The sequence below is a fragment of the Prionailurus bengalensis genome, chromosome D2 (genome assembly GCF_016509475.1).
Source record: "Prionailurus bengalensis isolate Pbe53 chromosome D2, Fcat_Pben_1.1_paternal_pri, whole genome shotgun sequence".
Classification (NCBI taxonomy): domain Eukaryota; kingdom Metazoa; phylum Chordata; class Mammalia; order Carnivora; family Felidae; genus Prionailurus; species Prionailurus bengalensis.
Genome location: NC_057351.1, coordinates 62,814,426 through 62,830,213, shown reverse-complemented (window position 1 = coordinate 62,830,213; position 15,788 = coordinate 62,814,426). Strand labels below are relative to the sequence as shown.

Genomic DNA, 15,788 nt, shown 5'->3' with positions numbered 1-15,788 from the left:
TATTTATCTGTAAATCCCCCACAGCTTAGCATAGTGCAGTGCTGATCGGATTGGGGTCTGCAAACCAGCAGCATCACCTGTGAGCTTGTCAGAAATATGGAATGTGTGTTTTAACAAGCTCTCCAGATGGTTCATATGCATGTTCCATTTGGGAAGGCTCAGATCTAGTGCAGTGGTTTTTAGTACTGCATGTACTTTAGAATCATGAGGACAATTTCATAAAGGGCCAATGCCCAGGACCTTCTGTGTGTGTGTGTGTGTGTGTGTGTGTGTGTGTGTGTGTGTGTGTGTAAGTTCTCCAGGTGATTATAATTAATGGTAAGCTTTGAGAACCACTGTCTTCACACATGGAAACTCATCCATTTCTGTGGAGTGAATGTGAGAGGGTAAATAAACAAGAAATACAAATTTCTTTATCGACATTAGTATGAATGCCCACACATCCCTGTCTTGCTCTGGGAACTACATAGAACATTTAATTGTTGTTTCATAGCCATATCTTGTTTCTATTCTCTGAACATCCTTACAGGTTTCAAACAATTTCTACTACTCCTTATGAATCTTTCCTTCTCACCCCAACAAGTAACACAGTGAACGTTGTCTTGACTTGGAAAGCACTCTGATGAGTTACAATTTATTGTGATTTTGTCTTGAAAGTCAAAAGGGGAAGAAAAAAGGTGCCTGGGTGGCTCAGTCGGTTAAGTGTCCGACTTCGGCCCAGGTCATGATCTCACGGTTTGTGGGTTCAAGCCCCGCGTCGGGCTCTGTGCTGACAGCTCAGAGCCTGAAGCCTGCTTCAGATTCTGTGTCTCCCCCTCTCTTCCCCTTCCCTGCTCATGCTCTTTCCCTGTCTCTCTGAAAACATAAACATTAAATTTTTTTTTACTTTTAAAAAAAGGGGAAGAAAGAAGGGAAAGACATGTTTGCCCTACTTGTATGTTCTTGTTTCCAGCCCTATGACAGCCCAGCTGCCGTGATCATCATGTATTGTTTACAACAGGGTAATTCCAGACCCCAACACCAAGGCTCTTTCTTCATGCCTATGAGGATATAACTGCTGGCTATAATCCCAGCACCATCTGAGGTTAGGGATCCTCAAAGTGTTCTTGAAGGGGCCATCTGGATCAGAATCATGTCATGAGCATGTTTAACAATATGTCGACTCCCAGGCCCTACAGGAGACAATCTAAACCAAAACCTCTGGGGTGGATCCCAGGAATCTGCAATAGAACCAGCTTGCCAGAGGGTCATGGATGTTAAAGGTTGATAGAAACGGCCATAAGAACTGTGCTGCTAGAAGAAGCAGAGAATGGAATTTTACTGCTCAAGGTGCTTTTGAGGATAATTTACAAAATAGTAATTGGCAAATCCAGAACACGGGGTAAGTGGTCTGAAATGGGCTGATTAAGGAACAGACTCTCCAACATGGAAAAAAAAAAAAGTGGAATAACAAAGGAAAGTCAGGGGAAGGAAAAATAACTATTATCCAAGATCTACTAGTTCTTTTAAGATGTTCAGAGAATTGTTATTTTCCTTTTAGACATGTGAATGACCAAACAAAAGGGCTAGAAAAACTGAGGTTTCAATTGACTTCAAATACACCAAATATAAAGAAGTCCCCTTTCCTGTGGGTTCCTAGCATGTCCTGTGTGTGACTATAAGAAGGCTATCAGCTATTCAGGAGCTGCTGGTTTATTTGTCTGCCCATTCCCTTTTAGAATACAGACTGGGGGTGGGGCAGAGACCATGTCTCATTCCCTCTTTATATCTCTAAAAATGCAGGTCATGACTGCCATCCAGGGGACACCCAGTAAATATCCTATAAGAGAATTAGAAAGAAAAGTGAATAAATTATTAATTGTTTCATTTAACAGTGAGGGAACAGGAACCCCAAGAATTTTAGTTGCTGTCCTGGAAACACAGCCTCTCCATGGAAAAACTGAAATTAAGATCTAGGTTTCTACTCTCCCAGTCTGCTTGCCTATAAATAACTGAAGACCATTTCTCCCTGCTCCTCGAAAGGATAAACCCAAATTGCAAACATGGCCCCCAGTGGAGACAGAGCTGGAGGGATGGTGGGTGCTTCTGGTGCCTCCTCCTGGTCCAGGACTGTCCAACCCTCTGCCAGAACTTGGAGAGTGTGCTCGTTCCAGCACTCTGCCCAGGTCCACCTGCCTCTCTTGGCAAGTAGAATGCACAGGATATATTAGCAAGCACAGTCTGGCCAGGCAAGAAAAGACCTGGACACAGAGCTGGGAGTGACTAATAAGCCGCTCTGATGCACGATCCCTAAGAAGCAGGGTTCAGGACGTTACCTGGCCTCATCACAGAGGTCATTCTGTGTTCTACTCCCCTGTCCCCGTCAAGGATGTCAGACATAGGCCAGTTGCCTTCTCTATCTCTCAGCACCATTCCTGAGTTAGAAGCTAAGTTAGGCAGGATGGGGGACTAGGGAAACATAACAAGGCTGCCTTATGCCTCAGAGATGGGGGCACAGCAGCATTGCAAGTAACTGCCCAGAGCTAGAGTCTAAATGAGCTAGAATGGGTGCTAACTTTCCATCTACCAGCTGCTATAATTTAAACATACAACATGCAAACAGAAGAAGCAGAAATAAAGGAACTTGAAACAACCAGGCAGGACTGTCTAGTATAATCAGTGTTTAAGGTCACAGCTAGGGAAATCACAATTCTATCATGAAAGCTTTTTTATGATAAAGGTAAAAATGGCCTCAATGCTTGGTGTTCAGTGTGGATCACAGATCAGAAAGCTACCTACCCATTTCTTCCCACAACCTCTCCAGCCTGCCTTTACTGGCCTTATCTCCCTTCATCTTTGCCAGCCACAAACCACAGCCCACAGCCTTGCACACACCACTTTTCATGGGTGAACTCTGGGAATGTGTGAGGTTCTCCTCTCTACCCAAAATGTTCTGATAAAATCCTACTAATCTCTCAAGGGCCAGATCAAAAACTTCATCTAAGAAGCTTCCCCCAACTTTCTTTTACACACACACACACGCGTGTGTGTGTGTATGTGTGTGTAATCTATTGTTAAATTGGCTAACATACGGTGTGTAAAGTGTAAAGTGTGGTCTTGATTTTTGGGGTAGATTCCCATGATTCATCACTTACATACAATACCCAGTGTTCATCCCAATGATTGGCCTCCTCATTGCCCATCACCCATTTTCCCCTCTCCCCCACCCCCTCCATCAACTCTCAGTTTTTTCCCTGTATTTAAGAGTCTCTTGGGGCGCCTGGGTGGCTCAGTCGGTTAAGCGTCTGACTTGGCTCAGGTCATTATCTCACGGTTCGTGGGTTCGAGCCCCGCATCAGGCTCTGTGCTGACAGCTCAGAGCCTGGGACCTGTTTCAGATTCTGTGTCTCCCTCTCTCTCTGCCCCTCCCCCACTTGCACTCTGTCTCTCTCTGTCTCAAAAATAAATAAACATTTAAAAAAATTAAAAGAAAAAAGAGTCTCTTATGGTTTGCCTCCCTCCATCTCTGTTTCTAACTATTTTTTCCCCTTCCCTTCCTTTATGGTCTTCTGTTAAGTTTCTCAAGATCTACGTATCAGTGAAAACACATGATATCTGTCCTTCTCTGACTTATTTCACTCAGCATAATACCTTCCAGTTCCAACCATGTTGCTGCAAATGGCATGATTTCATTCTTTCTCAATGCCAAGTAGTATCCTATTGTATATATACACCACATCTTCTTTATCCATTCATCAGCTGATGGGCATTTAGGCTCTTTCCATAATTTGGCTATTGTTTAAAGCGCTGCTATAAACATTGGGGTACATATGCCCCTATGAGCCCCCAACTTCCTTAGACTATTAGCAATACTCCCACTTATAACTCAACATAATGTATGTTCAACCCTATGAACCCTGTGAGATTGTGCTAGAATTACTCAAATCCTTGTCTATTTCCCCAACAAGCCCACAAGCTCTCTGAGGTGGAGATAATATCATATTCACCTCTACATCCCCTCAGTGACCAGAATATGCAGATTTTAATTTTTTTGATATTTATTTATTTTTGACAGAGAGAAAGAATGATCAGGGGAGGGGCAGAGACAGAGGGAGACACAGAATCTGGAGCAGGCTCCAGGCTCTGAACTGTCAGCACAGAGCCTGGAGCCTGTTTCAGATTCTGTGTCTCCCTCTCTCTCTGACCTTTGCCCGTTCATGCTATCTCTCTCTGTCTCAAAAATAAACGTTAAATTTTTTTTTAATTTAAATAAACACCAGTTGAATAAAAGAACTAAGTGATCAATTAACTAATTAATTAATCATAAATGGTAGCAAGTTCTATAGAACTAGAAGCTAAGAACTGTGTGTTCTAGTTTTTCCTCACTATAGGTTTTATTTTAGTATTATTATCATTATTTTTTTAAATATTTATAAAACCTCTAGACCCAATGTGGGGCTTGTACTCATGATCTCGAGATCAAGAGTTGTAAGAACTCGTGACCCTGAGACCAAGAGTTGCATGCTGTTCCAAAACAGTGAGCCAGGTACCCCCCCTCCTTTCTTTAAATACTTATTTTAGTATTATTTTTATTTTTTTAGGTTTTATTTATTTATTTCAAGAGAAACAGTGAGCAGGGGAAGGGCAGAGAGAGAGATCCCAAGCAGGCTCCACACTGCTAGTGTGGAGCCCAATGCACAGCTTAAACTCACCAACCTTGAGATCATGACCTGAGCTGATACCAAGAGTCAGTGGCTTAACCTTAATACACAGCTACCCAGGTGCCCATTTAGTATTATTTTTAAATACAAACTTTTTAAAATTTATGTACAGTAATTTTTTGACATACAGTTCTAAATTTTTAACAGATATATGGATTTATGTAACAACCACCACAGGTTGCCAAACATTTACAATACCCTGAATGATTCCTCGTGCTGCTTTCTTGTCAACCACCCTGGAAACCACTGATAAATTTCTCCATTGTTAGTTTTTCCTTTTCCATAGGATCATATAAATGGAATCCTACAGTATGTAACCTTTTGAGACCAACTTATTTCACTCAGTATAACGCCTATGAAATTCATCCATGTTCTTTACAGATGTGCCACAGCTTTGCTTACCCATCCATCCATTCAAGGATATTTAGGGTATTTCCATTTTGGGGTGATTATTAATAAATCTGCTACAGACATTTGTGTATAAGTTTCAGTGTGAATTTCTGTATGGTAAATATGTAGGAGTGGGATTTCTGAATCATAAGGGTGTGTGTAAATTTATAAGAAGCTGCCAAAATGTTTTTCCAGAGTGGTTGTACCATTTTGTGTCCCCACCAGGAAAGTACGAGAGTTCCAATGGCTTTACACTCTTGTCAGCATTTAGTATTATCAGTTTTGTTTATTTTAGTAATTCCAATAGGTATGTAATAATACCTCATTATGGCTTTAATTTTCATTTCCCTAATGTATAATGATGTTGAGCATCATTTCATGTGCTTATTTGTCATCCTTATATCTTCTCTGGTAAATGGTCTACTCAAATTTTTGCCTGTTTTAAAAAAAAAATTGCATTGTTTCTTATTGTTATGCTCTCAAAGTCCCTGATCACAAGTCCTTTAATAAGTACATAATTTGCAAATATTTTTCCTAGTATCTTCACTGTTTCTTTGGCAAAGCAAATACATGTTTTTTTAATTTTGAAATCCATTTATCAATTCTTTGACTTTTTGTTCCTGGTGCCAACCCACAGTCATGGAGATTTTCTCTTATGTGTTTTTCTATATTTTTTTTTATAATTTTATATTTTACATTTAAAAATATCCATTTTTGAGTTGCATTTTGTGTAAGTTGTGAATCATAGGTTGAATTTCAGTTTTCCTCATATGGCTTTCCAATATTTTCCACCACCATTTGTTAAAAATAACATTCTTTCTTGACTGGATTCATTGTCCCTTGCAACTGTGCTCAATTTACTTATTAGTTGTAGGAACTTTTTATTTTTGTATATTTCTTGGGATATTCTACATAGACAATTATGTCAATGAGAATAATAATAGTTTTAATTTTTCCTTTGCAATCTATATGAATTACATTTCATTTTTCTTCCTTTATTGCACAGGCTAGGACTTTCAGCATAATGTTGAATATGTGTGTTAAGAATAAACATCCTTTTCTCTTTCCTGCTCTTATGGGCAAAGCATTCAGTATCTCATCATGAAATATAATGTTAATTGTAGGTCTTTTGTAGATGCCCTTTGTTGGAAGTTCCCTCTCATTTCTAGTGAGTTGAGAGTTTTGTGCTTTAGTTTTCATTCTATCACTAGCTAGCTGTGTTAATTTGGGCAAACTTTAGTCCAGACTACCACATCAGAAAAAAGGAAATAAATGTTGTGCCTTTTTGTGATGATTAAAAGATAGAGATGTGTGTGCATGTGTAAATGTATGAGTGAGAAGGCCCTCACCACATAGCATGAAAGAAAAGTATCATGCATTTCATTAGGATATACAAAAAACAACATCTCTAGGTTAATGCAGTCTTGTTATATACATTTTCTAAGTAAATATGGGTTAGAGGCAATCAGAATATTAACTACTGAAAAACTGATTTTGGAAACCTAAAAAAATATAACAGGATTAATATATACCATATTTAACCTAAGTGTGGCACATGACATTTATTCCTGTTGTACTTGCTTGTTTTCTTCAATTCTTGACAATAGGCCAGATACTATTATGGTTTTTTTTGCATTTTTAATCTCATAAAATTTTGTGGCAGTCCTGCACCATAGGCCTTATCCAAATTTGGATCAGAATTGTTAAACTTTTGGAAAATAGGTTTAAACTTAATGTGAGAAATTACCTTAAATAGACAAACAAACAAACAAACAAACAAACATGGGCGCTGTCCAGGAGTAGAAAAGGATGTTTCTAATTAAGCCTAAATCTGGGAACCTGAGGATACACTGTCAGAAGTTTTCAGGGATGGTATTCCTACATAGACAGGAGGTTAGATAGTCATTCAAAGTGTTTCCAACTCTAAAATACTACAACCAGCACAGATCACATCTAAGGCATAAAAATGTTGACATGGAGGGACACCTGGGTGGCTCAGTTGGTTAAGGGTCCAACTCTTGATTTTCGGCTCAGGTCATGATCTCATGGTTTGTGAGTTCAAGCCCCATGTTAGGCTCAGTGCTAACAAAGTGCAGCCTGCTTAGGAGTCTGTCTGTCTGTCTGTCTGTCTGTCTGTCTCTCTCTCTCTCTCTCCTTTCTTTTTAATTTTTTTTAACGTTTATTCATTTTTTGACAGAGAGACAGAGTGCCAGTGGGGGAGGGGGAGACAGAGGGGGAGACAGAATCCGAAGCAGGCTCCTGGCTCCGAACTGACAGCACAGAGTCTGACGTTGGGCTCGAAGCCACGGACCATGAGATCATGACCTGAGCTAAAGTCGGACGCTCAACCGACTGAGCCACCCAGACACCCCATCTCTCTCTCTCCTTTCTGCTTCTATCCCAGTGGCTGACTCATTCTTTCTCTTTTTCTCTCAAAACAAATAAATAAACATTAAAAAAAAAAAGTTGATATGGGAAGCAAAGCCAAGATAGGAACTGTACCAAAAACTGGCCTCTAGATCATCTGAGGCTACTGTCTGCTCTTTTCCTGCTGCCCTATTCCTCCTTCACACCCCTACATCTCACTCTTCCCCCAGTTTCTTTCTCAGCAATAAGAGTCAGATAATATCATTTTGAATCCATTACTCTTATGATCACTGCATTTGAATGTGTGGCATTATTTTCTTAAATCTTAAATAGCTTTTCTGTTAAAAAAAATACTTTTTTTTTGTTTAAAGAGTATGTGAACCATCCCTCATCTTTGCCTGCTTCAGAGACTTACATTTATTCAAGGACCAAATGCAACCAAATTACATGGAAAGGAAAGGAAAGGAAAGGAAAGGAAAGGAAAGGAAAGGAAAGGAAAGGAAAGGAAAGGAAAGGAAAGCAAAGGAAAGGAAAAGAAGGGAAAGGAAGGGAAAGGAAGGGAAAGGAAGGGAAAGGAAAGGAAAGGAAAGGAAAGGAAAGGAAAGGAATGGAAAGGAAAGGAAAGGAAGAAAAAAATCAAGTACTCAGCAGAATATAGTAACAAACGCTGGTCATCTAAAACTTTTAAAAAGAAAAAGAAAACAAATAAAATATTCCCCAAAATGCATGTTTCTGGCATGCACCTGTGTTTGGCATCAAAAACAGATTTATCAGGGACAAAGCGCATGCAGTTTTACTTAATGTATTCTAAATGACAATCCAACGCCCACAGCCAGGTCAAAACTGACCCTCCTTACATCTGTACCTTTTACAATTTCCATAAAATGTCTCTCCACTTGGTCAGCCTATAACCCCATGAGGTGGGGAGAGCAAGGATGAGTGTTCTCAGATAATGGAAGGACTCAGCACTGAGATCAGAGGGTGTTTCCCCAGGCCTTAGGGCTAGTGCATGGAACAACCCAGGACCCCAACTCACAGACTGGGGCCTGTTCCACAGCATTCCTCCATCACTACTATTTTCACAGATTATTTGGCTCTATTGTTGACCTAGGCTAATTATATTTTCATCTCTTTCATTTATATCATATATTTTCACACATTTCATGTGTTTTTAAGTTGATTTTCTTGGGTAGGGAAGAGCCTTATGATAATACGATCAACTCTGGGAAGAGTAAAATGCTTAAGTGGTGCAAAATGATATATGTTATCGATTTCCGTGTAAGACATGCGCAGGTGCATACCGTGCAAAGGGGTCACGTATTCAGGATCCTGGGATTCCACTGCTTCTTTGCAGGGACAAGAAACAGAAAGGGTTTGCTCACCACTGTATCTCCAGGGCCTAACACAGCACAGAGTAGCCTGACCCTACATATTTGTAGAATGAATGAATAAACAGTTTTGAAAAAATTGCCCAGTGACTTTTTTGGGTAAGCTTGACTATATGAAGGGTTCATTTTTAAAGCTGGCAGTCCCTGTAATTCACCATGTGAATGCAAAATAGCCTGATGAGCTATGGACATTCCTATTCGAATTACACTGAAGATGCCAGGAAATTACTAACAGGAGCCTCAAAATTCATCACATTAACTCACATCCCCAGAAAATTCATTCCTGAGGGTGTATTTCAGTGAAACATCTCCCTTGGGACCAGAGGCCTCTCCCCCTACTCTGAAAAATAGGATGGATATGGCAGTAATGGAGCTCAGGGCTTTTCATTTTCCCAAGCCATTAAAATGCAAATTAGGGGAGGAGGGAGCCTTGCAGTCAGACCCCCCCTGGCCTAGCCTCCAGGCCTCAGCACTCACATCCATCCGCAGTCCGCACCTCCATGTGCACCAGGTCCGCCTCCTTATCCAATCCGGCCACCGACCTGGGGAAGGAAGGAGAGACAGTGACCACACGGAAGGCAGACAACAAAGTGCAAAAAAGAATTCAGGGCTGACTATTACTTGGAAAGCCACTTTCTCAAGAGGGCCTAGCCTGCATTGTGGGGACCCACAGAGGATGGCCACTGGTGAGTCTGGCAGATACAGCTGTCACCTGCAATGGTCACAACTCATGAGTCCTGGAATGGCATTAGGGAGTCGGTGGCTCTCAAAAAAACCATAAAAGAGTACAAAGTCCACAGTAATACAGGTCTAAATCTCTGTCCTTGCCTCTTCACCACCTGGCACCTAAGAGGTTCTCTCTTCCCCACCTCCTTCCTTCTCCCCTCACACCCAGTCTTGCCACACAGGATTCCTTCCAGCACTTTCTCCCCCTTGTCTTCCCACTGGGAGTGTTCTGTTCCCTACCCTGATCTGTCCTCTGGATGAAGGTGGTTAACCTCCACTCAAGCTGTTTACTTCAAGACACTGTTGCCCTCCTGAGTTTGAGGCTATCTGCCCTTCTTTCCTCCTGCCCCGGAAACAATAAGTGTTTGGTGACACACATTAAAATCTAGTCTGACAGGAACAAAATTCTCGGAGTGATCAGAGTGGGAAACCTTAAAGGTCTATGGCCAACAGCCAAAAGCAGGCAGGCTGAGAATCCTGACAAACTAATCCTTGTGGGCCTCCGACCTTCCACACATAAAGCCCCAGTCAGCCATCTCCCACATGAGGTATCCAGGCCAGAGGTTGACACAGAAAGTCAGCTAAAAGAAGCAACACAGAAATTAAAACATTCATGCACTGAAGAGATCACATAATCCACTCTCCAGCAAGTTCTTGCTTGGTCTATTTACTCTTATTTTAAATATCATTCTAAGATGGGATTTCTGGTTTTCCAGTCTTCAACAGGTAATAAGTGGCAAGCTAGAAAGAAAAGGTAGAATTTAAAATTGTGAGAGGGGTGCCTGGGTGGTTCAGTTGGTTGAGCATCTGACTCTAGATTTCAGCTCAGGTCATGATCCCAGGGTCATGGGGTCAAGCTCTGTGTTGAGCAGGGAACCTGCTTGTATTCTCTCTCTCCCTTTCCCTCTACTCCTCTCCCCTGCTTATTCTCTCTTTCTCTCTCTCTCTCTCAAAAAAAAAAAAAACAAACAAAAAAAACTAAACTAAATAAATAAAATAAATAAAATAAATAAAATAGAAATTTAAAACAGTGAGCATCAATAGCTGATACCCAGATAGCAAGAAAAATAGAAAAAAACCTATGAAAAACAGACCTAAGAACTTAAAACCCAATGCTTCTCCCTGGCCCTTGGGCCATTCATTACTCTATTAGAGGGCCATTCATTACTCTATTGACATCTACGCTAAAGAGAGAACAGAAAACAGGAATCGGGGCGGTGGCGGGGGGGGGGAATGGCATCAGTGCACTCTGTTTAAGAAAGTAGGTTGCAAATGCTATATGTTAGGAAAAATAAAATGATTTTTATTTGTTCAAATGAAATGATTATGTTTTGAATGCCCAAAGCTGTTACTTAAAAATCTCACTTATGATCATCAAAATACTGTATTTTAGTTTTTGCTCACCTCAGTTGATCCTAAGGCAAACTTCTAAGGTAAAGAGAGCAGGTATCATTAGCTGCTTTGACCAAAGGGAAACTGAGGCACAGCAAAGTTGATGTTTGTCTAAGATCACAAAGGGATGAGGCCAGAACTAGAAAGACTTATTGATTCCTCAGCCAAGAGCAAGTCATGTCTTTTTGGCTCTTCTCCCTTTTGCTTTCCATGTCCTTTGTATCCAATGGTCTCCTTGTCCCCTTTCTTCTCCAGCTAACTCTCACCCTTCCTTCAAAGCTCACTTGGCTCACCCCTCTGGCAGCCCTTCCACTCTTCATGTTGCTGAAGAGTCCTCTATATCTGCGTCCATAGCATCTGCACATTGGTGGTTCTCAATGTTGGCTGCTCATGAGAGCCACTGGAAGAGCTTTAAATATCTGGATGCCCAGGCCCCTCCCCAGACCAATGAAATAAAAATCCTTTGGAGATAACGAGGAAAAAGCTAATAAAAATAAGATAAAAGGGGCCAGCCAGATGTCCAAGGCTGGATACTCCCTTTGCATACTTTTGGCTTCTGTAATCTTGCTTGCCTCCTGTGTCCACCAACTGCCCAGATAGCAACACTGATAAGATCCCCTTCCCCTTTTTCTTTTTTCTCTCAACCCTCTACCATCTCAGCCATAAAAGAAGGCCGATGCCAAGGTTCGGGGCTCAGCCTTTGGAGCTGACTCCGCTGGGTCAACACTGGTGTGCAATAAATAGTCTTTTCCTGATTTCCCTAGTGTGTGTGGCTTGTCTCTTCCTGGGCACCGAGCATTTGCTGTAACAATAAGATGATGGCATCGGTAGTTTTTTTTAAAGCTCCCAAGTGACTTCTATGTATAGCCAAGTGTTAGAACCACTGCTTTGCATGGCTCAGTCATATCACTTATGTCACTGCACTTGCCTGCTGTACTTGGATATAAATTTTAACAAAGTAGGACCCTATATATTTATCTTGGAATCCTTGGCACTTTTGTGCTGAGTATATATCAGGGGCTACCAATGTGTTTATTAAATTAATATATTATTCATTTAATAAGCAATCCAGTCTACTATGATAATGCCAAAATTACAATGTGAAACTCACATTGAGTCATACAAACAGAGGGCTGAGGTCATACAAACAGAGGGCCGAAGCTATCAGAATGGACTTTATGGACACCTGCTCTGTTTTACAGTCTCCCTTTCTGTTTATAAGCAAGTTGGTATTGTCAGGATAAGATGATTCTCAGGTATTCTTCTATCATTCCCCCAAGGTCAAGGGCAGGGTAGAATGGACAGAATTGGAACCTGGTTCCAATGACCAAGCCTAACTGGTTATCAAGTGCTATTCTATAACAAAAGAAAAGCCCTTGTCTCTTAGGAGCTTAAAACAATGCAAACACCACCAATAAAAAACCAGAAACCATTCCCTAATTCAGGATTTCTCACTCCCTCCTATCTATCTAAAACCTTATCTTTTAAGGTTGAAATTGAATTACCTCCTGGAAGCTTTCCCTGGTCACTCTAGCTTACATTGATTTAACTCCTTTGGACTTCTACAGAATTCAGAATCTGGATCATATATCCTCTAGCATTTGTATTTTGATTAAGTTTTTGCTTCCCTAGAGCAGATCTCTGCAGTCTTGGCTATCTTAGTACCCCTATAATCTTTCCATCTTTTATAGAACTATTCTACCCAACTCAAGCCATGTGCTTTGTCCAGGGTCATCACTTACAGCAGCCCACCCATCTGAACCCCCAGGATGGTATATGATCCAGCATGATCATGAGGCATCTTGGCTGTGGTGATTGGAACATGTCAGGACAAGTTAGAGGACTTCCTCAGAATTTCTCTAACTGGAGCTCATTAGAAAGAATTGCTTTTCTTCTCTACTCACCAAGTCAAGACTGTTGAGAGAAAATTTTCTAGTCTGATAGGGAGAATAGGTCTACAGGGATGATGTGGATATAATACAGAAAGATTGGCATTGTGACAAGGAGTCTCATAGAGAGGGAGAGAAAGGATAATATGAGGACAGTGGTTGAGACAAAGACAGACAGAGGTTCAGAAAGAGACAGAGTAGACCAAAATGGCAGCACAGGAGACTCCTGAGTGCCCTTCCTCCCAGGTACACACTGGGTATAGCTATATATGGAGCAATTCTCTCTGAAAGACATCCAGAAACTAGCTGAGTGACTCCCACACACCGAATGAATGAGAAAACACCCACACTGAAATGGGGAGAAAAGGCTAAGATACACTCTCACCATGAACCCCACCTCTGGCACAGTGACACATAATCAGGAGCAAAGGGTTTGGCCTCCATATTTAGCATCACAACTTTTAAGGCTTGCATCAGAGGGATGGGACCCCAAAATGCCTAGCTCTGAAAGCCAGTGGGGCTTGTGTCCAGGAGACTATAGCAAACAAAGAAGCAATTCTTCCTGTGTGCAAGAGCAATCACTGAAGCTATTGCCCTAGGGCTCAGTGCACCTTCCCCCAGTCTTTCCCTGAAAGTGGTTTATCTGCATACTTTAAAAGCTGCTGCCTGAGGGCTAGGCTTCTAATTTATCAGGCTTTGGGGGCTGTGATCCTCCTCACAGACTGAGGAAGCCCACTGATACCTCTCCCATCTTCTCCCTACAGCCCATTCCAAGTTGCCAGTAGCTCCCTGGAAGGAGCTGTGCTACTGGAAGGACCACACCCCAGCTTTTAGGGTTGCTGCCCAAGGGATGGGTCCCCAGATCACCTGGCTCTGATAGCCAACAGGGCTTCATTCATGAGTCCCAGAGGACTATAGCAAACAAAGAATCCATTCTTAACCATCTACTTCCCCAAGGTTCAGTGCAGAGGAAACAGGTCCAAAACACCCATCTTCTACTCTTTCCCTGAAAGGGATTTATCTGCTTACCTTAAAGGCTACCGCCTGAGGGCCAGGCTTCTAATTTAGCAGGCATCTGGGAACTATCTGCAATCTTCCAAAGACTGGGGAAGCTGGCAGATACTTCTCCTACCATCTCCCTCAAACCTACTCCAATAATAAAACCAAGTCACCAGTATCTCTATGAAAGGAAGTTGTACACGTATGTGGCACCTCAGCTCTTGCAGTTGTCACATGAGGGATGGGACCCTGGATCACCTGATGCTAGTAGTAAATGGGTCTTGCATTCCTGAGGCACTAAGGACTGTAGCAAGCAAAGAAATAGTTACTAATGGGCATAGCAGCACCCTTACCCCTTGCAGCTACACACCTGGACCTAGCACTGAGGGAGATGGCAAAAAGGCCCACCTCCCAGTTTCTCCTTGAAAGTGGCTTATCTACATACTTTTCCAACTTGTGCCTCAGGAACCAGCTTCTCATAAGCCTGTATCTAGACATTGACTGTAATCCTCAAGTTTGAGATACTGACAGGACTTGGGACACTCATGACTACTAAAAGCCACTAAGAACAAAGGAGGCCTGGACAAACACAAAGTTGAGAGACAGCTAAGAGCTCAGTCAGGCTGGTCAATGAGGTTCATCTCCTACATGAGGTCACTCTGTCAAGACTGGAAAAGGTGGCTGTTTTATCTAATGCTCAGAAACCAACACAAAGAGTCAAGGAAAATGAAAAACAAACAAACAACAACAACAACAAAAACAGAAATATATGTTTCAAACAAAAGAACAAGATAAACCTCTGGAAATTGATCTTAAAGAAATGGAGATAATAATCTACCTAATAGAGAGCTTAAAATAATGGTGATAAAAATGCTTAACTGAGGTCAGAAGAATAATGCATGAAAACAGTGACAATTTCAACAGATAGAAATATTAAAAATTACCAAACAAAAATCATGGATCTGAAGAATACAATAATTGAATTAAACAACTGAATAGAAGGGTTCAATAAGAGACAAGATCAAGTATAAGAAAAAAAAAATCAGTGAACTCTAAGATAGAAGTGGACTTCCTCCAAAGGAGCAAAAAAGAAAAAAGAATTAAAAAGAGTGAATACAGTTTAAGGGACTTATGAGAAAACATACAATAGACAAATGTTCTTGTTATAGGGTTCCAGAAGATTTGAAGAAATAATGGCTGAAAACTTCCCTAACTTGGTGAAGGTAACAGGCACCCAGACCTAGGAAGCCCAGAGAGTTCTAAAAACAATGAAACCAAGGAGAACCACATAAGACACATTACAATTAATGAAACCAAGGAGAACCACATAAGACACATTACAATTAAATTATCAAAATTTAAACACAAGTAGAGAATCTTAAAACCATCAAGAGAAAAACAACTTGTTATACCCAAGGGAATCCTGGTAGGACTATCAACAGATTTTCAGCAGAAGTTAGCAGGGCAGAAGGGTGTGGGATGATATATTCAAAGCACTAAACAAACAAAAACCTTGTCAACCAACCAAGAATACCCAGCAAAACTGTACTGCAGAATTAATGGAGACATAAAGAGTTTTCTAGACAAACAAAAGATGAAGGAGGAAATCCCCATAGATTAGTCTTACAAGAAATGTTAAAAGAGGTTCTTCAAGCTGAAATAAAAGGATGCTAATTAGTAACAGGAAAACAAACAAACAAAAAGTATAAAACTCAGTGGTAAAGGTAAATGTATAGTTAAATTCAGAATACTTTAATGGTGGTGGATAAATCACTGATAAGTCTAGTAAGAAGTTTAAAGGACAAAAATATTAAATTGACTATAATTAACTTTTTAATGGATATACATGTAAATAAATGCAAATTGTGATATCAAAACATAAAATGTAGAGGCCAGGGATTCACACAAATAGAGAAATGCACTGAGAGACAAATGGC

At 40.9% G+C, this 15,788-nt stretch overlaps 1 protein-coding gene across 1 annotated transcript in view; it reads right to left on the bottom strand.

Annotated features, from left to right (window-relative positions):
• The window catches only part of SORCS3 (sortilin related VPS10 domain containing receptor 3), a 591,280-nt gene that overhangs the window by 155,257 nt on the left and 420,235 nt on the right, over positions 1 to 15,788 (bottom strand). Inside the window, exon 6 of the mRNA XM_043597460.1 lies at positions 9,323 to 9,387. Within this exon, the coding sequence (XP_043453395.1) occupies positions 9,323 to 9,387 (65 nt within the window). The remainder of the gene's footprint in view (positions 1 to 9,322; positions 9,388 to 15,788) is intronic.